The 26948-nt window shown below is 44.8% G+C and overlaps 1 protein-coding gene across 11 annotated transcripts in view; it reads left to right on the top strand.

Moving 5' to 3' along the window:
- The window catches only part of MVB12B (multivesicular body subunit 12B), a 182057-nt gene that overhangs the window by 4856 nt on the left and 150253 nt on the right, over positions 1-26948 (top strand). For 6 of the 11 annotated variants that reach the window (XM_065530059.2, XM_074016532.1, XM_045373814.2 and 3 more), the window contains one exon: positions 9972-10094. In XM_065530059.2, coding sequence (XP_065386131.1) covers positions 9984-10094 — 111 coding nt within the window. In that variant the 5' untranslated portion in view covers positions 9972-9983. Of the gene's footprint in view, positions 1-4618; positions 4869-9971; positions 10095-10575; positions 10733-13716; positions 13767-26948 lie in introns of those variants that run through there. The other 5 variants (XM_074016534.1, XM_065530057.2, XM_074016535.1 and 2 more) reach the window with 4 other exon arrangements.

Raw genomic sequence — 26948 nt, 5'->3', positions numbered from 1 at the left:
CATACGGTATTTGTCTTTTTGTGACTGGCTTATTTAGTTTAGCATACTGTCCCCAAGGTTCGTCATGTTGTAGCACATTTCAGAATTTCCTTCCTTTTCAAGGCTGAATAATACTCCATTGAATATGTGTACCATATTTTGTTTATTCATCCATAGATGGATGCTTGAGTTGCTTCTATCTTTGGGCCATTGTGAATAATGTTGCTCTGAACATGGGTCTACAATTCTCTTTGAGACCTGATTTAAATGCTTTTGTGTAGATACCCAGAAGTGGAATTGCTGAATCATATGGTAATTCTATTTATAATTTTCTGAGGAACCACCACACTGTTTTCATAAAATAGTGGCTGTAAGGCCGGGCGCGGTAGCTCAAGCCTGTAATCCCAGCACTTTGGGAGGCCGAGATGGGCGGATCACGAGGTCAGGAGATTGAGACCATCCTGGCTAACACAGTGAAACCCCATCTCTACTAAAAAAAAAATACAAAAAAATAGCCGGGCGAGGTGGCGGGTGCCTGTAGTCCCAGCTACTCGGGAGGCTGAGGCAGGAGAATGGCGTAAACCCGGGAGGCGGAGCTTGCAGTGAGCTGAGATCCGGCCACTGCACTCCAGCCTGGGCAAGAGAGCAAGACTCCGTCTCAAAAAAAAAAAAAAAAAAAAAAAAAACAAACACATAAAATAGTGGCTGTACCATTTTACATTCCCACCAGCAGAGTGCCAAAGTTTCCAATCTCTTCACATGCTTGTGAACTGTTATTTTGTTGGTATGTTTGTTTTTGGTTGTAGCCATCATAATGAGTCTAAGGTGAAATGTGGTTTGGATTTGCATTTCCCTAGTGGCAAGTGATATTGAACATCTTTTTGGGTGGTGGTTGGCTATTCATATATTGTCTTTGGAAAGACTTGTTATTCAAGTCCTTTGCCCATTTTTAAATTAAGGAATTTGTTTTTGTTGTTGAGTTGTAGGAATTCTTTATAGATTCACATATTAACTCCTCATCAGATATATGATTTGCAAATATTTCCTCCCATTCCATAGGTTGCCTTTTCACTCTGTTGACTGCCTTTTGCTGCAAATTCTTGATGCTTTCTACACATTATAACTGTGTAGAAACAATATTATTTGCTATTCCGGTTTTGTAGGGATGGAAACTCAGGCCCAGTTTACTTTAACTTGCCTAAGGTTATGCAGTAAGTCTCAGAGCTGGGATTCAAGCTTGGGTCCCTTGGACTCCAAAGGGGTGCACCCCTTCCATTCCTCTGCTCTGCCTGCCATTCCCCGCTTGGAGCTAATAGCATAAGGAGGCCCCATGGAGGTGTGAAGGAAGGGGCGTTGGTTGGAGAAATGTTCAGTTGCAGGCGGGGAAGCATGAACGGAAGGCCTGGAAATCTCTTCCGTTAGACCACTGGGGTGCCCCTTCCTGTAGCTCAACATCATTGCTTAGATCTTAGAAACAGCAGAGAAGTGCAGACAGGTTTTTTAGTTCAGTTTGATTGTGTTTTGTTTATTTGTTTTCTTAAGCATTTTATAAGCTTGTTTCAGAGCCCATCTGCTCCTCGCAGTTCCCCGAGCAGTCCCTGTGTGTTCACACCACGGTGCCTTTGTTGAGGCTGTGTCTTCTGCCTGCAAGACTTTCACCACTCCACACACCCCCATCTTTCGGGGAGGTCAGTTCTTTGCTCACCTCTCCCTGCCTGACCAGGCAAAAGGAAGAGTCCCCTCTTTTGCAGTCCCTTTCTCTTGGGGTATTTCCCACAGCCCGTGAGCTCCATGTCTTATTCATTGCTCTATCACCCAGCACTGTGGAGCTTCTCCTTGGCTGCGCGCTCTCCAGTCTCAGTCCCAGCCTGAACCAATTAAATGAGAACCCGAGGATAGGGAATGGGAAAGCTGTGCTTCTACAAGCTCTCCAGGGCATTCTTCCTGCAGCCAACCTAGACGCCCATTGGCCCCTGACAGGCCCACATCCAGCCTGGCTGCACTGAGTTAGATCTAAATCTGGAATCTCCTGGAAGTGCCGCAGTCCCTTCCCCCCTCCTCTGCAAGTGGCTAACCTCTGGGGTCATGGTGTGTGTCCTGCATGGAGGTATCAGTGACCCCAGACCCCGGGCTTTCATTGGAAGGGGTCTGACAGTTCTGCTATTCCCCCGCCCCTTTATGTGCCCCTGACCCTTTATGTACCCTCCTTAATCCAGTGAAACCTAGCAATTTTGAGAGGATAGGAATTTTGTTTATCCTTCCCCATTCATTCATAATCCATTTATTGAGCACCCACTGTGAGGCGGGCATTGTGGTGGACATAACACACCTTTGAGTAACTTATGGTCTGCTAGGGAAAGCGTGTTCTAGCCTTCTGAGAGGCAAGGCTGTGTGTATGTGTACGTGTGCATGAGTGCATGTATGCACATACGTGTGCTAAGACTACATGCTTGGATGATGTCAGGATTCTGAGTGGTGGCACCTCTCTGGCTGGGCAATTGGAGAAGGTTTGAGGGGAATGGAAGGTGCGACCCTGTTTGGTTTTTTTTGAGACAGACTCTCACTCTGTCACCCAGGCTGGAGTGCAGTGGCTCGATCTTGGCTCACTGCAACCTCTGCCTCCCAGGTTCAAGCAATTTTTCTGCCTCAGCCTCCCAAGTAGCTGGGACTACAGGTACGTGCCACCATGCCTGGCTAAGTTTTGTATTTTTAGTAAAGACAGGATTTCACCATACTGGCCAGGCTGGTCTCGAACTCCTGACCTTGTGATCCATCTACCTCAGACTCCCAAGGTGCTGGGAATACAGGCGTGAGCCACTGCATCTGGCCGTGACCCTGGTTTTATTTATTTACTTATTTATTTATTTTTTTTGAGATGGGGTCTGGCTCTGTTACCCAGGCTGGAGTGCAGTGGCACCATCTCAGCTCACTGCAACCTCCTCCTCCTGGGTTCAAGTGATGCTTGTGCCTCACCCTCTCTAGTAGCTGGGATTACAGGCACTCAGAACCACACCCAGCTAATTTTTGTATTTTTAGTAGAGACGGGGTTTCACCATGTTGGCCAGGCTCAAACTCCTGACCTCGTGATCTGCCCACCTTGGCCTCTCAAAGTGCTGGGATTACAGGTGTGAGCCACCATGCCCATGCATGACCCTGGTTTTAAATGGTGGGGTGGGTGTCTGCAGGGGAGGAACCTGGTGCTCTTGGCTGAACTGTCAAGAGGAAGGAGGGGGAGACTCGAGGGCTGATTCTGAGGCTTTTCCCCATGGAAGATTACCTTTAGATTCATTTCATCCATTCATTCATTCTTTTCTCCATGGAAGATTACCTTTAGGTTCAGTTCATCCATCCATTCATTCATTCGTTCATTCATCAAATACCCGATGAGTACCTGCTCTCTTGTACTTAAATTTTGGACTGTAGACCAGCTGTTTTAGTGTCAGCTGGGAGCTTGTTAGAAATGCATGTTCTTAGACCAGCTCAGGCCTACTGAATCAGCATCTCAGGGGGTGGGGTTCAGGAATGTCTGCCTTTCACAACCTCTCCTAGTGATTTTTGCACATGCTAAAGTTGGATAACTCCCACCTCAGAATGTGGACTTTCCATCTCATTATTGTAGCCTCAGTGCTTAGCCAAAGTGGCTCCGTACTCATTTGTGGACTCACTGTTCACACGCCAGGCCCCCGTAGGGACCGGGAATGTGGGAGGATGCTTCAGGGGGAAGATGGCAAGGTCAGCCAAATTTGAAGTATTCCTGAGCCATGTGGGCAAAGACACCAGACAGACACCTCTGAGTCTAAGGAGAAAAGCCTGGCTTGGAGGTATTTTGGAAGTTATTAGCATATGGGTAGAATGACTAGATGACTAAATATATGAAAAAATAATTCTCAAGACCCATGTGAAAGTCCGAGAGGGGTGTGGTGGCCTGGCTGGCCTGAAGACAGGTATTCTGATGATTCTGGCTGGGGCCCCTATTTGCCTGGCACTGAGATGATATTAGTGTTTTTACTCTGTGAGCACTGTGCCCCTCAGGGCAAGCTGTGACTCCTATCACCAAACACTCAGGAACCATTGCTTTTGGGACCCTGGGGATGGTTTCATTTGTAGGCATCTGCCTTCTGTTAGGGTCCTTTTTTTTCCTTCTCTACAGGGGACAATATGACACTATCCAGCAAGACCTGATGGGAGTGGACACAGACTACCCTCATTTGCAGTAATCATGGGCAAGCAGGTGGTACCCACAGTGTACCAGAGAATGCCCTACCCTCGAGTAATGTTCCCTGGTTTGCACAGAGTCAGGCCTGTAAGGGGCAGGGCTTTGGCCAGGACAGTGCTATAGAACTTGATCCTGGATTTATTTTTGGAAAGTGAATCCTGGAACCTACCATTGCTCCTTAAGGGTTGGAGGAATCTGAACCCTAGTCCTGCCTCATGTGGTTTATGCAAAATCTATGTTTGGTAATCAAATGGTTAATAGAAATCTAAGCATAGGGCAGATTGAATAGACATGTGCATACAGTGGATTCTTCTGTTGCAGGGAAGAGGAAGTGCTCACAATTGTTAGTTCCCTAGCTGGAAAATTATTTGCGATCTAGGAGAGCTTAGAAAAATATTTACCTTAGTTGCCCAACAACTTAGCAGTCCTTCTAGCAGCCAGTGACTTGTTGCCACCTGACTATGTCCACCAGCATTTGTCAGAGTGATTTGACTCTGACTGGTCACCAGGTAATCTGTCTAAAGTTCAGAAGGCGTCAGGATGCCACCCTGAAGCTCCACAGTGACAGCCTCTCAAGTCTGTGCACTGTCCCCCACAGGTGACCTCAAAGCCAGCTGCCCATTTAACTGGGCACGGCATGGACACTGGCCCCAGCTCTCAGCCTTCTGAGGAGGTAGGTCTCTGCACCTTTCTGTAAGGAGGTGGTTGGGTTTGTGTGTGGTGTGCATTGGTGAGGCCTGGCCACAGGTTCCCTCCTTGGGGATAGGCAGTCCCTTGCCTGTCCTTCCGACCCTTGCTTGCAATTTGCCAGCAGAAAGGTGTCAGTAATCCTGGGGCACCAGAGGTGGGCATGGATTCTTACAGACCATTGCTGCTGCTGGGAAACAGGCAAAGACCCTCTCTATGAAGGCCAGAGCAGCAGCTTTTACTGGGGGACAACCCATTTCCAGCAGCCACCTGCTCTTGTGGCGTTTCCCACGGCGAATGAAATGTTTATTCTTTTCCCTTCCTCAGCCCTGGAAGCTGGTAGATGTGAGCAGGCAGTTTTTGTCTTTGGTGCCCTTGACTTTGGATTTCAAGCAAGCTGATCGCAAGTTTGCCCTTCTGTAGGGATGTAATTAAGCCACGGTTTTTGTCATTTCAATTACAGTAGCCCAATTTAGCCTGCCCCCCTTTAATACTTTGAAATTACTCTCCTCAAAAGTTGTATGCCAGTCATGCTTTCAGCCTTGACCAGCAGTGCTCGCTGGCGCCGCTTCTGAGCCGGCGTCACCACGGCAGGAGGCCGAGATGGCGGGAGGCTGGAACGCGGGCCCACTGCCCACAGCACCTCCTTTGAAGGCAGCGCCCCCTGCCCCCTGCAGTTGTTGCTCCCTGAAAGCACTTTAAACTCCTCGGCCCACACCCCGCCGCTGGAAGGGCCTCAGTGGAGAGAGGTCTGAGCTTTGTTAGTTGCGTTTTGATTTCAGTACAGGAGTTGATAAAACTAGATAAACCCCAGGCTCAGGAGGGCCGTGGAAATTAAACAGAGATGATATCAAAGTTCCCCTGAGTTTTCAACTGTGATACAGTAGCTCAGTTTTCTCCCAGACTGGGGCCGGGAGGCACGCCTTTGATTCCGAAACAATGTTCAGCATCAGTTAAGCCCAGCACTGCTGACTTTCAGGGATTAAGCACACTGTTGTAGTAATTCTTTGATCAGCTACAAGGGAGCAGTGTGCCGTCTGTATGAAGGGTCTTTATAGTTAAAGTTCATTTCTCCGTGAACCTGGGATGACAGTCTTGTGCTAGGTGCTGCAGTGCCGGGAGCTGGGGCCTCCCCAAGCGCTATCTGCAGCACTGCAGGCGGAAGCTGGAAGCAAGCTTGCTCCTGGCTTTGTTGTGTGGTTTGTATGGTGCTCTTTGAGTATGGCATGGTGGAAAAAATCCTCTTGGCTTAGAAAACACTTCACCTTAACCCTCCCCAGCTTTCCCATTCCGTACACATGTGGGCACATGTGCATACGTGTATGTGTATGTGCACACACACACACACGCTACTCTCCTGCCTTGCAGAGGAAGCCTCTCAGGAGGAGACAACGCCTGAACCGAGGCTCTGCAGTCCCCAGCCTTGGAAATGACCTCGCAGAGGCTGTATGCCCGCTCAGGGGAGAGGTCAGAATGGAACCTTCTGGGACCTGATTACCTGCGAGGTGAAAGTAAGAGGACCTGCTCAAGGTCCAGTTTGAGTCCCTGGCATCCCAGCACCTTTATTCCTTACCCAGCATGTATTGAGAATAGACTTAGATTGGCCCAATCCTACAGTTCTGCAAAATCTCAACATTTGTCTTGTCATCCAAAACACTGGGTCAACTTTGGAGGTTCCCTATAGAGACCTTCCTTGCAGCCACAGCTGGGATGGCACAAGTTTCGCCATCTTGCTTCCCCCTCCTCCCGATTGGCCCTGCAACTTCCAGTTGGATATGGAGCCCCTGTGAGCTGTCGATCCTGCTCACACCGTGCCATAGATCAACCTATTCCCTACTGTGCGGTGCTCGGATCTCCCTCATTAGGCCTAAATTTACCTCCATCCTACACAAACATGGCCTTAGCTCATTTTTATTGTTGTAAATTATTTATGAGGGGAATGTTGAATCTTGAAACTGAGGTGTCAGGAAAATTAATCCCATGCTACTTTTATCCTTCTGTACTTTTTCCCCCCTTGCTTGACTTATTGAGCTGTGGCTAGAGAAAGAAAAGCTTTGGCATTTTAAAATATAATTAGTGTTGAAACTGCTTTCTCAATTGGATGCCTTTCTGCCTAGTACAATGGAAAACAGACCAGACCCAGGGAGGAAGACCAGTCGTCCCACTCCTGGGAGGTAACCCAGCCACCTACCAGGTTTGATGTGAGCTTCAACTGGGAAGGAGCCTGAGAAAGCTTCTTGAGAGCTGCAAAGCACTGTCCAAATGCTACGGACCTGTCAGTGTGTTTTGTGGGCAGTTTGGACTTTGAGATACAGATGGATGCTGGATGAGGAGCTGTTGATACAACCTGGGGTTGTTGCAACCAGGCCTCAGGATTTGATGTGAGAGGGCCCGCATGAATGGCCTCTTTGAGTCCTCAGCCGCAGGGCCATCCTTCCTGGCTTGAGGCTCCGCGCGGCCTGGGAAACGTGGAGCACTAGTTAATAAATGGCCTTTTGTTAGGAAGGTCAATTGAAGTGCCGGTAGAGACGCCGTTAAGAGTAATTTGCAGTCAGAAAATATGTAATTCAGGGCAAGCGGCTTTGAGTGATGGCCCCTGCCATGGATATCTTGGGCGTTTCTCATTAAAAGCTGCCTTGGTTGGTGATGGCGCTTGCTCCATGAGTCGGCCGCAGCGCGCGCGGCCCGGAGCCATTTGTCCATATTTCACAAAGGCCGCCTTCGTCTGTCCGGGGCACAGCAGCTGGGGGGAAGGAGAGAGAACGGCGGGCGTTGGTTGGAGATGCTCTGCGAGCAGCTCTGCGGGGCCCTTTGGCAGGCCAGGCCCAGCTCCTTTGTCTGCCTCAGCCGGGGGCCGTCTGCAGCCATCTTTGAACCTTCTCCTGGGCCGCCGCAGGGCATTGTGGGAGCAGCATGGCTTCTTCCGGGGCCTGGTGACCCTCCCTCCTGCTGTTGAGAGCGGGCTCCAGGCAGAGGGCCATTGTCATCATTGTACCGGGAGGTACGATGTGACCAGGGGGTGTGGCAATGAATCCACCAGCAAATAAGATATTGCTTATTCATGCTTAACCCCACTTCCCTCTCTCTTCTCCTTTTTCTTTGTCCCTTTCTTTTCTCTCTCTCTATGATAGTAGAGTCCATACTATCTTAAAAAAAAAAAAAAAAAAAAAACTTACCTCACATGTTCTTTATTAAATTCACAGCGTGATATTTTAGCACTGGCAGAATTCGTACATTCTGTTAATGAGTTGTTAATTGCAAAGCATTCTTGGTAACCAACAGCAGGTACCAATATTTTGCAAACTGCAGCAATGTTATTTTCATGTTACCAATACTACGGAATTTTTCAAGTGCTGAGCCCTTTTGATCAGTGCCTGCTCTGGATCTGCAGGTGCAGATATTTAATTCTAAACCTTTACTGGGGACATGCATGTGTATTCACTCAATAAATATTTACTTAATGCCTACTGTGTGCAGGAAGCACTAAGCCCTGTGTTTTATGCAGATAAACCTGCCTGGTAAATGAAACTTGAAAGTAGAAAATGATGCAGTGATGCAGTGTGATACCCCCTGCCCTGGCCGTTTAGAAGCTTATTTTCAGAAGAATTAGATAAAGCATAACTTTGTTAAGCTTTTGTTGTAAACAGAAGAGGAGACTGCAGCTGTGCCAGGCACTTCCTAGCCTTGATCGAGGACTCAGCTCCATTGCACTGACAAGTCTGTTTCCGGAGCTTTTTGTGGGTTCCACTGACTTCATGGGAGACTTGCATACGGCATTTTGATTGTTCCTATTGAGGAGGCTGCAGTCATTTTTAATGGCCTCTGCCTTTTCTAATTCTAGGCTAGAAGCAAGAATATTCTTCCTGCCTGCTTAGTGAGGTAGGGTGTTTGGTTTGTGTTAGAAGCAGTAACCAGCCTTGAGAGATCTGGCAGACCTACAGCCAGTGGAGTTTAATTGCTGCAGAAGGAGGTGGAATTTGACTTGCTCTTTTTCACTGCTTGTCCTTTTAAAAGTACTTAGGTTCATTTACATATGGTGGTGTCTCTCTTATTTGCTTTCTGGTGCACTGCCACTCCAGCTGCCCAGACCCAGTGCTCTCTATATTCTACCTGTCTCCTCTGGTCACATCAAGAGGCAGTCAGCAGCAGAATAATAATTCCATTTTCCCTCCCTTTCTCTCAAAGTGCCCAGCAAGAATTATGATCATTGTTACTATTTGGCTTTGAGTAAGTGCCCACATGACCCGAGGGTAAAACACAACAAAGGGATCTGCCAGTCCCCTAGGGAGTGACGCCTATCACATTTCTGACCAGTTACCTGGACTTGTATGTCCCACACCCCACCAGCCTTATGTGCTTTTTTGAGCGCCTACTGTGTACCAGGGACCTCTCCAGACCTTTCATTTACATCTATTCTCTTTGACTCTCTTGGTGCTCACAGGAGCTCTGCAAGGGTCAGTATCATGACCTCGTTTTATAGCTGAGAAAATGAAGGGTCCATGAGGTTAAATTGCTTACTCAAAGTCACCAGCTAGTCAGTCATGGAGCCGGGAGTCCAACACCATTCCTTCACCCAAGCCCAGAACACTTATTTCTATGTTTACAACATTCTTTGCTTCTTTGCAAAGCTCTGCCTGCTGAAGGCCTAACCTTGGCTGTGGGTTTGGAAGTCTAGGCCTCCGTAGGAGAGATTGCAAGGGAGAGAGAGGAAAGGTGTTGTTAGGCTTAGCCATGTCTGACGTGTCTTCAGAGCAGCTGCTGGTATCTGTTCAGAAATCAAGCAGCTGATGGCGGAGTTAAGAATGACGTGCTCTTGGGTTTGAGTCAAACTTACCTCCTGAGAGTAGAGACAAGCTCTCATGTTAGCTCAGTGTTCAAAGCTAACTGGAGAAGAGTGGGGACCAGAGGTGATTTGAATTCTTGACCTAGAGAAAGGGTCACATAGGGTCAGGACTCATTCAACTAGTTCAGGTATGTGAACCTCAGGGTATTTGCCCCAAGATTCTGGTTCTGTCTGTTTGAGACTTTATATTATTCACATAAATGCTATGTTTGAATTTTATGCTTTCTTTTTCCTTTGCTGAACCAGGACCAGTCCACCATGCCTGAAGTCAAAGACCTCTCAGAAGCCTTGCCAGAAACGTCAATGGATCCCATCACAGGAGTCGGGGTGGTGGCTTCTCGGAACCGAGCCCCGACAGGCTATGACGTAGTAAGTCAAGATACTAGTTTGTACATTTTGCTCACTGATTCTACAAGTATTTATCTCCTGTGTCCAAGACCCTCTGACCCTTGCGTGTTAAGATGTGCTTCTTCCCTCTAGGAACTTAATCAAGGGAGGGTCTGGAGAGCATCCTGGTTTGGGAGTTAGAAGACCTGAGCCCATCTGGGCCATTTCCTGGCCTTGACCACCTCTATGATGGTCATTTTCACCTTCTGTAAAATTAAGGAGTTAGATTCATTGATTTTCAACTTCTGGTTGTGACATTTCATGAAAAGGATCCAGAGTCTATGAACGACTCCTGGTGGTTGTCATGTATTGTCATGCATGTGTAAATATTGTAAAGGCATTGTCCTACATCTGTGTAGCTCTTTACAGTTTAAAATGTTTCCTACCTGTGAACTCATTTAACTCTCATGGGCTTTTGGAAGGCTGGGAGGGCAAGTAGCTGTATCGCCTCTTTGCTGATTAGGAGAACCCAAGCTCTGAGAAGTGAAGTAACAGAGTCCCAGTCTTTGGATATGGTGAATCATCAGGACCAGACTCCCTCCAAGTCCAGCGCTGTGGCTGACCACACCACCACAATTTAGTGGAGAACTTTCCTTGCTTTTCAGCAGACATCTGTGCAGGTAGTAGTCCTGATGATTGGTAGTAGTCCTGATGATTGGAACTGGTTATTTTGTTGTTTCCATAGGTAAATTCTGCTTCAGTTGTAAAATTCTGATTACATAGTACAGAGGAACATTACGGGAGTTTAATTAACATGGATATTATCATGTGTTCTGAGATTCTAAGGTGGTCTTAGGTTTACTTTCCTCACTTTGTGACGTTTTGTGCTTATTCACTGAAAATGTGCACCAAGAATACATAAGAGTGAAAGAACACAAATCTCATTAGCCAACACTGAAAACCTCCCACAGCAATTAGAATAGTGTCTGATGTCCTGCAGTGAGGAGGATGCAATGCCTGGTCCAGCAGAAGATGCCCCAAGGCAGCGTTTCCCAACTTCGGCACTGTTGACGTTTCGGGCAAGACAATCAGATAATTCTTTGTGCTATCTTGTGCTTCATAGGATGTTAAGCAGCATTCCTGGCCTCTCCTTAGTGAATACCAGTAGCACCTGTCCCTCCTCCCCTAGTGGTGACAACCCAGAATGTCTCCAGACATAGCCAGATGTCTCCAGGAGCAGGGGGTGGCTGGGCAGAATCAGCCCCCTTTGAGAACTGCAGTGGTCAAGGCAGATCTGTACTGGGTCAGCCAGTGCTGGGTCCTGGGTAAGGAAGGAGGAGCCTGTCCAAATGCTACACATCCCTTTTCCAACTGTTTGAAAGCTCATAAACATTTTAAAAGTGAAAAAGTGAAGGAATCTTTTTCTGACAAACATTTGAGTCTTTCCTGCTGCTTGACTTCAAAGCACGATTTGAATGTATAACTTTCCATAAAATAGAATCATTAGGCATGGCTTTGTGCCACGAAACTCTGGGGGAAGCTAATAAAAATGTTCCTGATTTGAGAAGCCAAAGTATCTTTTGATGAATTAGGGATGAAGCAGCAAGTCATGAATCAAGGCAGGGACTGGGAGTTCCCGCTGTGGGAGAGGACGGGCTCAGGGGTCACTCTCCTAGGAGGGCTTGTAGGGAGCTTGAGCCCAGGGCAGGGGTCTCCCCATCTTCCCATGCCCTCTTTTGTTGATCTGTATCTTTAGCATTCCATTTGTACCTTTAGGGTCATCCTGCTTGCTTGGCTAGTGGGTGGCAGATGGCCTTTGATAGTTTGGTTTTCTGGAAGTCTTGGTAAGTCTGACAGGAGCAGAATCTATCCCTATCATTTTCTCCTAACATCGAGCTCAGGGCAGAAGAGCGCAGTGTCAAATGAGTAAAATTAATAAGCACATTTCATGATTGTGCTGTGCCGTGCATTTTAGTGGGAGGTGAGCAGGGCAAGGGGCTTGAGCTCATCCGCCCGGTAATTACCCAGCTCTGCACGGCCGAGGTAGAGACTGCTCCGGCTCCCTCTGAAAGCCCTAACAGGGAGAGAGGTGGGAGTCCCCTCTTGGTGCTGGCCTCTGGACTGTGTGCAGACAAGCGTCTCGTTCCCCAGAGGTCTGGCCCCAAGTTCAAGGAAGGCGGGGAGGGCATGGTGAGAAGAGAGACTTCTCATTCCTTTTATCTGGAGTTTCATATTAAGTCAACATCCAAACCAAAGTGCACGGCGCTCTGTGGTGGCTAGGCTGCAGAAATGCTCAGACAGAACTCCAGCAGATGAGGAAGCCCTGCTGCGGATTGGGCCGAGACCTCTCTCTGTCTGGTGTAGCTGCTGTAGGATTAATTTCTCCCTGCACACAGAGCCCGTTGAGTACTGCCACCGCGCAGCCCTGCGAGTTAGGCACCAGATGGACTGGTGACCCTGAGTAGCACAACTGCTTTAAAATGAGCTTAGGTCCCATTGCTGCTCGAGGTAAAAGGTGCCAAATGTTCATTTATAAAAATTTAATTCAATAACTTCCCTTCTCTCTGGGTCAGGGGAGCCTTCTTAGGCTAGGGGGCTGGGGATTATATGCTAAACTTCTCAATTTATTGTTCCGATGTCTGCAGTCCTCTCTGAAAGAGCCTCCCTTTTCTGTTCTGCACCCACACTATCTGGGAGTGACTGGTGCTTCTCTCCCCTTGCAGTCAGAGTTGGGGTGAGGCTCGTGCGTCTTCGTGATGCCACGTGCCCGGAGTAGTGACTATATGTCATAGATGACTAGTGTTTGCCAAAGATAGTGCATGCGGTTTTATCCTGTGTGGATGGTCAGTTTTCACAGAATTGTAATGCTATAAGAAGCACTTCCTGCTACAATTCCTGTGTGCGGAATGTAACCTTTGATTTACAAGCCACTCTGGGATGTTGCAGTGTCTGTGGGGCATCAAGCTGGACATTACTGAGAATCATTGTTGGGTGTGTTTCCAGCGATATACATTTTACCTTTCACCCACATTCCTTTGCCTTTCTAAGTAAATGCTTATGACCAGGCGTGGTGGCTCATGCCTGTAATCCCTGCACTTTGGGAGGCCGAGGTGGGCAGATCACTTGAGGTCAGGAGTTGAAGACCAGCCTGGCGAACATGGTGAAACCCCATCTCTACTAAAAATACAAAAAAATTAGCTGGGCGTGGTGGTACGTGCCTGTAATCCCAGCTACTCATGAGACTGAGGCAGGACAGTCGATTGAACCCAGAAGGCGGAGGTTGCAGTGAGCCAAGATTGCGCCACTGCGCTCCGGCCTGGGCAATAGAGTGAGACTCTGTCTCTGAATAAATAAATAAATGAATAAATAAATGCCTACAACTCAGACTGAAACTGCAACACTATATTTATGAGATGACTCTTTTTCCATAAAAAACATGTCTTCCTTTCCTTGAAAATATACTTTTCTTGGTTAAAAAAAAAAAAAAAAAAGTTAGCAACACAGAGAAAGTGAGACGAATCAAACACTCCAGAACATTTTAATTTTACATTGTTTATCTGTCCACCCCATTTTTTGAGTACCTACTATGTGCCAGCTAGGAGCTGGGGAAACAGCGATGAGCAAAACACACACAGCTCTGCCTTCACGAAGCACACAGTCTGGAGAGGAAGACAGGCAATGATGGTTGCAAATAAATAAAAGATGAAACTGGGGGTAAGTGCTTTGAAGGAAAATCCTTATAGATGATTTATCTTTCAGATCTAGCTTTCCAGATAATTCTGACAGCATGAACCCCTTGCATCCTACTTCTAAAAATCACGGATCATTCCTTTCTTTCCATACCTGGAAGCCTGCTAGGTGTTGGAGCCTTTCCCAGGAGACCACCTCGAAGGTGCTCACCGTTCTTCAGCGCCAGCTTTCTCACCTGCCACCACATGGCTCCTTTTTTGTTGTTGGTGACATCTGCGAGGTTGTCCCATGGCTGGGTTCAGCTCCCTGCCCACCTGGCTGCTGCTGCTCTGGCCTTTCTGGCCTGTGCAGGGGTTGGACGCCGCTCTCCCTGCGTCTCCCCCTCCTCTGTGACCCTCCATGGTGTCTTAGTCCATTTGTGCTGCTATAACACAATCCCTAAGACTGAGTAGTTTATAAAGAGCAGGATTTATTTCTTACAGGTCTGGAGGCTGGGAAATCTAAGGTGAAGGGCCTGCATCTGGCAAGGGCCTCAATGCTGCATCATCCCATGGTGGAAGGCGGAGGGACAAGAAAGGGAGAGTGAGCAGGAGGGGACCACACACATCCTTTAATCAGGAACCCACTCCAGGGATAAGGCTGTTAATCTACTCATGAGGACAGAACCCTCAGGACCTAATCACTTCTTACGGGTCCCGTCTCTCAACACTGTTACATGGGGGATAAAGTCTCTAGCACGTGAACACTGGGGGCACATTGAAAGCGTCGCACGTGGCTTCCCATAGAACAGCTGAGACCAAACTTACTTTTAATGAGAACTTTCTGGGACTTTGGGGGATAATGGGAGTGAGATATTAAAACTCAGAGGATCTTGACAGCTGTGGTGGGGGTCCAGGTCCATGCTCAGACCTCTTCCTAGCCAGCCCTCTGTCTTACTGTTGGCTGACTTCATCTTGCCTACCTCAGAAAAGCGTTGTGAGCTGCCAGGATAAACTGCGTCCTGGTCTCAGAGAGACTAGGAGATATTTTATTCTTTTTCCTCACGCCAATTTAAGACCTCCTCCATTCTCTTCTTGAGAAATCCCACCCAACACACGGGCGTCTTTCTGGCAAAGTAACCCTGAAGTGACAGATCAACCTCAGGCTCTGTGACTCTTTCGGAAAGTCCAGATAAGGGATTCCCAAGCTTTAGTGGGCCTCAGTCCCCAGGAGGGCCCCGTATCAGAGTTCCTGCCTGAAGGTGCTTTCCACCCTCGGGCATATCTAGAAGAGCAAAGGCCTGATGATAATAAGCATAGGTTTCAGTGGCAGGCAAGGAGCCACTCCCCAGGAGGTCTCTCTGATAACCACATATAGGATAAAAATCCAAATTCTTTGATTTGGCTTTCATGATTTCAGTGTATCTTACAGTTTCACTTCCTTCTACTCATCCTTTCTCCAGCCCCATTGAACGGCTCACTTTCTCACATCCAGAATAAGCAGGAACTTTGTGCCATTGTACCTTTAAACCCTCTTTTTTTCATATTTCTGAAATGCCTATACCCAGCGCCCCAAATTTTAAGTAAAATTTTTCTCATCCTTAAAACCCAGGTTACATAGCCCCTTAGTGAAACTTTTTCTGACCGTTACTCATTCATTTATTTGCTCATTGGTTTCACAAATGTTTATTGGCCACTTAGCTATTGTCCAAGGCACTGGAAATCCAGTATCCTGAGAAGGCCAGGCTCCATCAAGTGAGAGGTGAGAGATGAGGATGGGCAGGGGGGTGAGACCAGATCATAGCCGCTAAGGAGTTTGCTATTATTCTGAGGGTGGTGGGAGTGATTGGGAGATTTTAAGAAAAAAGAGGCTCTTAGCCAGATTTGTGTTTTCCCAAGTTCACTTGGTTGGTACGGAAAACAGTTCGGGGGAGGATAAGCAGTGAGGCAGGTGGGCGTGTGTGGAGGCTGTGAATTTGTGCAGAGTGAGAGCTAGAGCCTGTGCCAGGCTATTGACAGTGGACATGTGAAGCAGTACATGGATCCTGGGGCTGTGGGAACTTGGGACATGGGAACCCAAATACGTATATTCTTTGATGGCAAGAATGGGTTGAATGTTGGGAGTCGGGGGAGTGGGGAGGAAAGGGAAGGATGAGAGTGCCACAGCGTGTCTTGTTGGCCAGGGGTAGATGCTGGTGTTCTCTGCTGGGACAGGAACGGAGACAGCCAGGTCGGGTGGAGGCAGGAGGGAGACTCTTGGGTCAGTTTTGAACACCTTGAGTTTGAGCTGCTTATATGACTCTAGCGGAGCCCTAGGACCGAAGGTCTGGAGAGGGGTCTGGGCACCATCTTCATATAGCAAGGACCGTGGGCATAACTGGGCTTGTCTGGGGAGGGTTGTGGGACTAGAAGAGAGGTTGTGCCATTTCAGACTCCACTGCCGTGGAGGGTCACTGGTTAAGGATGGGCAGAGGAGGAGGCACTCAAAAGGGGACTAAGCCTGAGCATCCAGAGAGGTAGGTGGAAAATTAAAGAAAACTAAGGGGAAAAGTGTATTTCTGTAAGAAGGTGTGGTGAGTAATGTTCAAAGTTGCCAAAGTGAAAGGAGCCTGAAGGGTGTCCATCGGGTTTAATGCAAGGAGATGGTTGTGAACTTGGTGGCAAGCTCAGAAGCAAGGATAGAGTGAACCTGCAAGGTAAGTAGGAGGTGGTAACAAGAGGTTGAGAGTGTAGATGACGTTTGAAGAGGAGAGGCCAGGGCGTAGTGGGAGCTAGAGGATGCCATGACCCCAGGAGCCTTTTCTCCCTTTGTTAAAGGTAGGAAAGTGTTCAGTGTGTCTAGTTGCTGATGAGAAGGAACCAACAGAAAGGAAAGGGTGTAGATATAGGAGAGAGGGACTGGCTGATGAAGCAGGGCCCATGAGGGGGCAGAGGAGTTGGGATCCAGAGCCCAGTCAGAGAGGGGCACCGGGTCATGTTTCTTTAGCCTTTGCCCCGTCCTGCCCCTGCGCGCTGGGAAGCCAGCCTTGGGCTCGGCCTGTGAGGGCAGCACATGGGCCAGCTGCCCTGAAAGTCTCCACTTCCCCTTTTTTGCTGCTCCCCCCTCCCCCTGTGTCTCTTTCTCTCAACACTATTTCTGAAACTAATTAGACAAAGAACCTTTTTTAAAAAACAACTGGACCTTTATAATTTATATATGCCCAAAATGTAATAGGAATTTTCTGAATAATTGGAGTTTCAAATGCTCGAACGCAAATATGAGGGACTATGGGGATCCTAGGAGAAGTCAGCTTCTCTCTGGGCCAGTGGGCTGGGTATAGGGAACATAGGGAGGGATAAGTTTAAAATCCCGAACCTCCAAACGAGGTCCTATTCTTTTACTTACTAAAGTAAGAGAAGGAAAAAGAATCTCAATGGTGATACAAGTTCAAACAAGCTTGCATTTTTATATAGTGCTCAAGGAATTTTTAAAAATCATGTTATGAAAAGCATGTGAAGATGGCAACTATATCTTGTTAAAAACATATGGCAGATATCAAGTGAAAATGTGGGACATTGGCATATCCCGTCTGAGCACAGCTGTCACATGGATTTTCAGAAAGCCGAAGCTGTGGTGGGGGGCTTTTCGGGGGGCAGGAAAATTGCCCTCTTTCCCCATGGGCTGGAGGACAGCGGCAGCCCAAAGCCTCAGGCAGTTGCCCCTCCTGGAACTCTGCCTCCATGAAGCGAATGAGGAAACAAGGGCGGCGGCAGCTTGTTCCGGCTGTCCTGGCTTCCTGAACACAGAGCTTTGCTATCGGGGGCCTACTAACTGCAGAAATAACCACAGACTTTGAGTCCTGCCACACAGATTGGTTTATTTTCAGAACCAGAGCTTGTTTTGATAAAAGGCACCAGGTGCTCCTCCTTTTTGTTTTGTTAGAAAATACATTAAGCTGAGATTTACTGAAAATGCGGAAAGTGGTTTTGTAACTAGCCCTGGGCCTTTGTTCCCTGTGGCCTGGATTAGCAAACCTCTTTTAAGGTCCTTCCCTCCACATTCCCCTTTGTCCTGCCACACCCTGGCCCCAAGGGAGCAGAGCTGCGGTCTGAGAGGATGCACGTGGCACACTTAGCACAGTGCTGGCATCCAGGAGGTGTGCAGGAGGCAAACATCACCTGTCGTTAGGTGATCCCATTAGAAATAGTGGCCTAAAGCACCTGGTTGCAGAGGAGCTGGTCTTTTCTTCTTCTAGGCTTCCCTTCCCTGCCAACCGTGAATTTTTTGTTTTGACCCAAAGTTCCCACTAATGACTTGTTCCGTAGTTGGTTCATTTGGAAAGTGGTAGGGAACAGGCAGTGTTCTGGTACTTCCTTCTGTTCGCTAAAACTTCCTAATTCCCTATTTAAAAAGCCTTCTAACAATGAAACGCCAATTAATTGGATTGATGAAAAAAGATGAGGCGCTTGCTTTAATTTTTCTTTCATTTTTTTTTTTTTCAGTTAAACTTTTTATTTTGAGAGAATGGTGGACTCACATGCGGGTGTAAGAAGGACCACAGAGAGATCCTGTTTACCCCGAGTGGTAACATCTTGCAGACTAGTACAATGCCACAACCACGATACTAACATTAATACAGTCAAGATACAGAACACTTGTTTTAAAATGTACCCAGGTTTTTGTTTTTATTCAGATATGATGTGGCCAATAAATTAGGAGAGGATTGCCACTGGAAAGATTATTACTCACAGTTCCCAAGAGGAGTAGACAGGCCACACCCTGCAGGGCCACCTGGGAAAGTGCAGGTGGGGAAGTGCAGGGTGGGTCAGGAAGCACAGGGAGCCAGGGAGAAATGAGCCAGGAAGGGCAGTGTCAAGCAGGGTGAGAACACTTAGAACTGATTAAGTTTGAATAATTTTGGCAGGTTCTGGGGTACATGGGTGAGTCCCTCTATGTCAGGTACCTGGCCCTGGGGAATCGTGTCCTGGACTGCAAGAGCCCATGAAAGCAGGCAGATGGAGATAAGAACTCAGCACTGGTTGCTCTACATATCCAAGGTGTGCACACGAGCAAGTCATTCACCTGGGAGGGGCAGTCCCTCCCTGCTTCTGTAAGGCCTCAGGATATCAAAGCATCATAAAATATAGAAAAAACCTGCCATAATACAATTTCTATCACCATAAGGATCTTCCATGTTGTCCTTTTATAGCTACACTCACTTCCCTTCTACTACCACCTTCTTCTTCATCCTTGATAGCCACTAATCTGTTCTCCATTTCTATAATTCTGACATTTCAAGAATCTTATATAAATGGAATTATATAGTATGTCACCTTTTGGAATTGGCTTAAAAAAAAACTCAGCATAATTCTCCTGAGATGCATGCAGAGAGTCTATTGTGTGGGTTAATAGTTTATTTCTTTTTACTGATAAATAGTATTCCATGGTATGGATATCCCACAATTTGTTTGATCATTTACCCATTGAAGGACATCTTGGTTGTTTTCATTCGGGAGCTATTATGAATAAAGTTGCTGTACTCACATGAAGGTTTTTGTGTGGCTGTGTTTTTATTCCTCTGGGATAAATATCCAGGAATGCCTTTGCTAGGTCATGTGGTAGTTGCACATTTAGTTTTTAAAGAAAATGTTAAACTACTTTTTGGGATAGCTGTAATGAATATATGAGGATCCAGTTTCTCTCCATCTTTTCCAGCTTTTGTTATTGTCAATATTTTTTTGTTTTAGTCATTCTGACAGGTGTGTAGTGATAATTCATTTGGTTTCACATTGAATTTCCCTAGTGGTTAATGAATGATGTTGAACATCTTTTCATGTGCTTATTTGCCATCTGTATGTCTTTGATGAAAATTTCTTCATGCCTTTTACTCATCTTCTAATGGGATTGTTTGGTTTTTTGCTGTTGAGTTTTAAGGGTTCTTTGTGTATTCTAGCTATGAGTCCTTTGTTGGATATGTGGTTTCCAAATATTTTCTCCTAGTCTTTACTTGCCTTTTCATCTTAGCAGGGCCTTTCACAGAGCAAATGTTTTTAATTTTGATCAAGTCCAATTTATTGCTTTTTCTGTCTGTGAATCATGTTTTGGTGTCAAGTCTAAGAACTCTCTGCCTAGCTCTAGATCCTGAAGATATCTCCTGTTTTCTCCTACAACTTTTATAGTTTTACATTAACACTTAAGTCTGTGATACATTTTTTTCCTTAATTTTTGTATAAGACGTGAACTGAGTTCAAAGTTCCTTCTCCCCTCTTTGAAAGAGTAATTGCTCTAGCATTATTTGTTGAAAAGGCAATCTTTTCTTTTGAATTGCTTTTGAACCTTTCTCAAAAATCAACTGAGCTTATTGTGTGGTTTTCTACTTTCATTCTATGTGTCCATCCCTCTGCCAATACCACCCAATAGTGATTACTGCAGCTGTATGGTAAGTCTTGAAATTGGATACTGTATTAGTCCATTTTCTTTTGCTTATAACAGAATATGTGAAACTGGATAATTTATAAATAAATGAAATTTATGTCTTACAGTTCTGGAGGCTGGGAAGTCCAAGTTCAAGAGGCACATCTGGTGAGGGCCTTCTTGCTTGGTGAAGATTCAGCAGTCCCAAGACAGTGCAGGTCATCTCATGGCGAGGAGGCTGAGGGTACTAACATGCTAGCTCAGATCCCATCCTCTTTTTATAAAGCCACCAGTTCCACTCCCATGATAACCAATCAATCTATTAATCTGATGAATGAGCCCTCATGATCCAATCACCTCTTAAAGGCCCCCCTTTTCAATACTGCTACAATGGGGATTAAGTATCAGCAGGATTTTTTGAGGGTACATTCAAACCATAGCAGGTAGAATGATTCCTTCTACTTTGTTCTCCTTTTCCAAAATGATTTTAGCTATTCCAGTTATTTGTCCATATAAATCTTAAAATAATATTGCCTATATCTAGAAAAAACTTATTGGGGTTTTAATGGGAATTAATGTTAAATCTGCATATCAATTTGAGGAGAATTCACATCCCCACTATGTTGAGTATTCCAATTCATGAACATAGTATGTCTCTTCATTTATTAGTTCTTTCATTTCTTTCACCAGCATTTTGTGGTTTTCAGCAAACAAGCTCTATAATGTTTTGGTAGATTTAAGCCTAAATACTTATTTTTAGATTTTGAGCAATTATAAATGGAATGGTACTTTTAATTTTGATGTTCACATGTTCATTGCTGTTACATAGAAATTCAGTTAATTTTTATAGGTTTATCTTACATCCTGTGACCTTGCTGCACTCATTATTAGTTCTAGGTTTTTGGTTTTGTTTTTTTTAAGATTCCTTGTGGTTTTCCACCTGGGCAACAATCTCATCCTTTTTTCTTTCACATCTGTATGCCTTTTATTTTTTTTTCTTGCCTTATTGCAAAGGGTAGAACATCTAGCACTATGTTACCTGTGAGAGAGTAGACCTTCTTGCCTTATTGCTGATCATAGGTGGAAAACATTCAGTCTTTCACTTTTTTTTTTTTTTTGAGACTGAGTCTTGCTCTGCTGCCTAAACTGGAGTGCAGTGGTGTGATCTCAGCTCCCTGCAACCTTCACTTTCTGGGTTCAAGCAGTTCTGCCTCAGCCCCCAAAGTAGCTGGGATTACAGGCATGCGCCACCATGCCCAGCTAATTTTTGTATTTTTAGTAGAGATGGGGTTTCACCATGTTGGCCAGGCTGTTCTGAAAGTCCTGACCTTGTGATCCACCTGCCTCAGCCTCCCAAAGCACTGGGATTACAGGCTTGAGCCACTGTGCCTGGTCCCAGTCTTTCACTCATAAGTATAGTATTAGCTGAAAGTTTTTTGGTAGGTGCTCTTTATCAAGTTGAGGGAGTTCCTTTCCATTCCTGTTTTTCTGAGGGTTTTTATCATGAATAGGTGTTGAATTTTGTCAGATGCCTTTCCTGCATCAATTGATATGATCGTGTGATTTTTTTTTTCCTTTAGCTTGTTAACATGGTGGATTAAATTGGTTGGTTTTTGAATATTAAACCAGCCTTGCATCTGTGGAATAAATTTCACTTGGTGATGGTATATAATTGTTTTTATTTATTGCTGAATTCTCTTTGATAATAGATTGTTAAGAATTTTTTTCTGGCTGTTACAGATGTCTGAAAAAGAAAGGAAAAAAATGTTGTGTTTGTGTTTATGAGGGATATTGATACGTAGTTTTCTTTCTGTATCCTGTCTTTGTCTGGCTTGGTAATACCAGATTCATAAAATGAATTGGAAAGTGTTCCCTCCTCTTCTGTTTTCTGGAAGAGACTGTGTAGAATTAGTATTAATCATTTTTTAGATGTTTAGATGTGGAAGTCTGGGATTCTTTCTCTGGCCTTGTTGGCATGGGTGGGTGTGGGGCCACTGTATTTTATGTGGCATTTGGCTGGAGTAGAGCAATTATTGTCTAAACATTTTCTCTCTTGCTAGGCTGCCCCCTGACTAGAGAAAGCAGGCTTTTGTTGTTTTTGTTTGTTTGTTTTTTGGTTTGTGTTTATTGCTGTTTCTGGGTTGCTGATTTCTTTAGCTTCAAGTCTGGGATATATGAGGCAGAAAGAAAACCAAGGAACTCACCACCATGTTGTTCCCTGGGTCATGAGATCCCTAGCTGGTCAGACATATTCTTTCACCTTTCAGAGTCTTCTTGTGTTTGTTTGGTATAATTTCCAGTTTTTTTTAGTTGTACTTACTGGGAAGATTAGGGAAAAGTTTGCTTACTCCATATTCCTGGAAGCGGAAGTACTGGCTTGCTTTAATTTTATGTTAGTTCAGAGTTAGCCAAAGAACCTGTTTATTTCTAAGCCTGTCATAAATCTTTCCAAAACATTTAGGTTTCAACCTTAATATTATATATATAGGCAGGAAGTGTGCTATTGTGTTCTTGTAAAATACTTGCTAGTTACTCCTTAAAGTCTGTGAGACTCAAAATGCTTCAGGGCCATCTTTCTCAATTTTTGTGGTCCAGATTTATAGTATTAAAAGGCTGTTTGCATGAGGGATGATGCAAATTAGGAAGAGGAGACATGGCTGGAGATGAGGATTGTGGCTGGTGAGCTGTATTGAAAGGTAGAGACCACTGAAGAAAAGAAAGAGTCCATGAGATGTCTCCAAGAAGGGGAGACAAGACTGGAAGGAAGGATCTGTTCTGGTTCTTGAAGTAGGCAGACATCCAGGGGATCTGTCAACTTGCTTCTGTTATTCATTCATTCATGTCTTTGTAAAGTATTGTTTTGTTTTAATAGCACAAGCATTATACTGCATAAATATACTTTCATTGTAAAAGATTCAAGCAATAAAGCCCTGTCCCCTTCCCTTTCCCAGAGGTAATTATCGTTAACAGTTTGGTCTGTATCCCTCCAATCCTTTCCCCACAAACCTGCAAATACCTATTTATAGAGAGAGGCCCTATAGTTTGGTGGTGACCTTGGTTAAGTTACTTTACCTCTTAGTGCCTCAGTTGTCTTGTCTCAAAAGTGAGGATTAATACCAGGACTTTCCTCACAGAATTGTGTTGAGGATTAAATTAGCTAATGTTTGTGATGTATTTAACAGTGACTGGCAGTAGCGTGAGTGTTGTGGCTGTTACTTAGTGTTATTATTATGTATTCTTATGCAGTACATAATGTGCCTTTTCTTTTTCCCTTAACATTATATGTAAGAAGTCTTTCCATGTCATGATGTGCCACTCAGCCTCTATTCTTCTACTTGTATGTTTCCCTTCTGTAGAGTAACTTAGTAACCACTGCGCTGCTGATAAAAATTTAGATTTTGGCCGGGCGCGGTGGCTCAAGCCTGTAATCCCAGCACTTTGGGAGGCCGAGACGGGCGGATCACGAGGTCAGGAGATCGAGACCATCCTGGCTAACACAGTGAAACCCCGTCTCTACTAAAAATACAAAAACTTAGCCGGGCGAGGTGGCAGGCGCCTGTAGTCCCAGCTACTCGGGAGGCTGAGGCAGGAGAATGGCGTGAACCCGGGAGGCGGAGCTTGCAGTGAGCTGAGATCTGGCCAGTGCACTCCAGCCTGGGTGACAGAGCGAGACTCCGTCTCAAAAAAAAAAAAAAAAAATTTAGATTTTTCTTTTTGGTCTGTGAAAAGCAATACTGATGATGAGTATTCCTATTCATATATCTCTGGGTGTGTGCTGGTGGATCAAAGGATGTGTGCATTTTAAATTTTAGTAGTTACTATACCAGGTAGCTTTTCAAAAATGCTTTACCAGTTTATATATACTCCCAGTAAACAGTATACCCAAATAACTATTTACCCTTGTCCATACCATTACCCTTTATTGTCAGTGTTTTCATTACTTTTCAAAACTGGAAGCTCATTTTGTGAATGTACAGTTCTGTGATTAGCAATAAGGCTGAGCATCTTTTCATGTTTCTTGGCCATTTGCATTTGACTATCAGTTTCCAGTTTTTGTAGTTGGCTCGTGTGGCTGGCTTTCTCTTCCTTGTTTCTAGGCTTCCCTCATATATTCTGTGTATGGATTCTTTGCCTGTTGTATGTGTTACAGATACTTTTCTCTTAGACTGTCAATCTTTCAACTTTGTTCATAGTATCACATTTTGTTGATACTATGTTTGTTCCTCTTATCAAAAGTTGATACTTTTGTTTTGATAAAAACTTTTGTTTTGTTTTTATGTCATCATATCTGTCAATCTTTTTCTTTCTTTCTTTCTTTATGATTGTTATTATTTGTTTGGTCTTAATTCTTTAAAAAGACCTGTCTAGATGCTAAAACTAGGAGGTGATATTTTTATGAGAAACAGTATATTTACAGAGTCTCAGAGTATCTTCCACAAAATACTTATGAATTACAAAGGAATAAAAGTGGGGAAACCAAGCAGATACCACTGTAAGCGAGTGATCCAAGTTAACATTACCAGTAATGAGACAAGTAGATGTCCTGTGCCTGCTGATATGCTACACTGAGAAGGACACAGCATGTAAATGACCATATGGATATGAAAACACATATAGCCGGGCGCGGTGGCTCACGCCTGTAATCCCAGCACTTTGGGAGGCCGAGGCGGGCGGATCACAAGGTCAGGAGATCGAGACCACGGTGAAACCCCATCTCTACTAAAAATACAAAAAATGAGCCGGGCGCGGTGGCGGGCGCCTGTAGTCCCAGCTACTCGGGAGGCTGGGGCAGGAGAATGGCGTGAACCTGGGAGGCGGAGCTTGCAGTGAGCCAGGATCGCGCCACTGCACTCCAGCTTGGGCGACAGAGCGAGACTCCGTCTAAAAAAAAAAAAAAGAAAACACATATATACACACATGCATAGAAATGCAGTGTATACATATATAAACACAGAGAAAGAGGGGAAGCAAATATAGTAATGTTAACATTTTAGGGAATCTGGGCACAGGGTATATAGGCATTCTTTGAATTATTTTTGTAGCTGATCTTGAAATCTGAAATTATTTTTACATAGAAACTTAAAAAAATTAGAAACAGAAAAGCCTGACTATCCCAGGATAATAGAAATATCATCTATTTTCAGCTAATATACCATCTGTTTTATTGATTTGGCTTTTTAAACATCAGAGTTTTATTTTGGAGTGGAGTGTAAAGTGGAGTCTAACTTATTTTTTTCCAATTGTGTAGCCGTTTTCCGAACACTGTCCTCTCCCTGTAGTTTTGATGAGCTGCAGTTGTCATACGCTAGGTCTTTGCATATACATAGATTTCTGCGTTACACTGATGAAAACACTCGTTTCCGATCCCACAGATGAAACCCACAGCAGCTTCTTTTTCCTTAATATAGGGCCTTTATGCAGGGAATACAAGACATGGGGGAAACAGAAATAAACTTTATTACCACCTCCTTCTGACCCCTGATGACCCCAAACCAGACCCCAGCTAGCAGGTGAGGGGCTGATCCTGGAAGCCCGATCCTAGGGGTCTGCAGAAATGCTGGGTGGGCTTTGCTCTTCAGGCTAGGATGTGAGGCCCATGTGCGTAGAGGTTGTAGTAGATATAACAGCAGCTACACTGCAGCAGGCTAGGGCCAGGGGCATTAACAATACTCAGGTTAGGTCGAATCATACCACTGACAGTAAATCATGCCTTTAGCATTCAACACTACTTTTCTGCTTAAATTTAAAGTACTGCGTTATGAGGACATTGTAACATCTTGCTTATAACTTAAGGCCTGCAGGCTTCAAATGATCTAGGAAGCAGCCTGCTGACCACAGGAAAAAATTTTGTTGTAGGGTGGCGTTTGCTTGGGGCCCCAAAGAGAGGGATATTCCAGACTGTTTTTAGGCCGTATTCTCTTTAATTAATCAATTTAACCTATTCTTCCACAATAGCTCACTGTTTCAGTGATCGCAGGTTTATAGCATCGTTTTGAAGTTAGCAAATTGTTGATTTTCTAAAAACTGAGGTAAAGTTGCCCGTAACGTAAAATTAACCATTTTAAAGTGAACAATTTAGTGGCATTTAGTACATTCATAATGTGGAACAACCACCACCTCTATCTAGTTCCAAAACATTTTTATTGCCCCAAAAGGAAATCCTGTACCCATTAAAAGTTGTTCCTCATTCTCCCTTCCCTGCCATCCTCTGGCAACCACCAATCTGTGTTCTGTCTCTATGGGTTTGCCTGTTCTGGATATTCCATATAAATGGAATCATATAATATGTGACCTTTTTGGTTTGGCTTCTTTCACTTCGGATCATGTTTTCAAGGTTTTTATAGTGTGTTTTAATGTCTGCTAGAACTATTTCCTTCCTCCTACTCTTTTTCAAAAATGTTTTGGTTACTACCACATATTATTTTTTCTACAATAACTTTAGATTCAACTTGTCAAATTGCACAAAATACTATGTTTTGATCCTCAGTGCAATTGCAATGAGTTAATAAGTTGATTTGAAGGGAATCGACATATTTGCAATACTGAGTTTTCCTATCTGGGGACATGGTTTGAATACTTAGGTCTTGTTTTAGTCCCTTTTAGTGAACTTTTAAAGTATCCCACAGATGTTTTGTCATTTCTGTTATTGTATGTATGTGTTTGGTTTCTGTTGCACATAGATTCTTTTTTTATAGCTTTATAATTGACATACAATAGACTCATATACTTAGAGGGTATGATTTGATGAGTTTTGGCCTATGTATGTAAATGCCTGGGAAACCATCATTACAGTTAAGATAATGAATGTATCCATCACCCCTAAAATGTTCCTCC

This window comes from Macaca fascicularis, chromosome 15 (genome assembly GCF_037993035.2).
Source record: "Macaca fascicularis isolate 582-1 chromosome 15, T2T-MFA8v1.1".
Taxonomy (NCBI): Eukaryota; Metazoa; Chordata; class Mammalia; order Primates; family Cercopithecidae; genus Macaca; species Macaca fascicularis.
The sequence above is the reverse complement of the archived record's forward strand: the minus strand, read 5'-3'. Positions and strand labels throughout refer to the sequence as shown.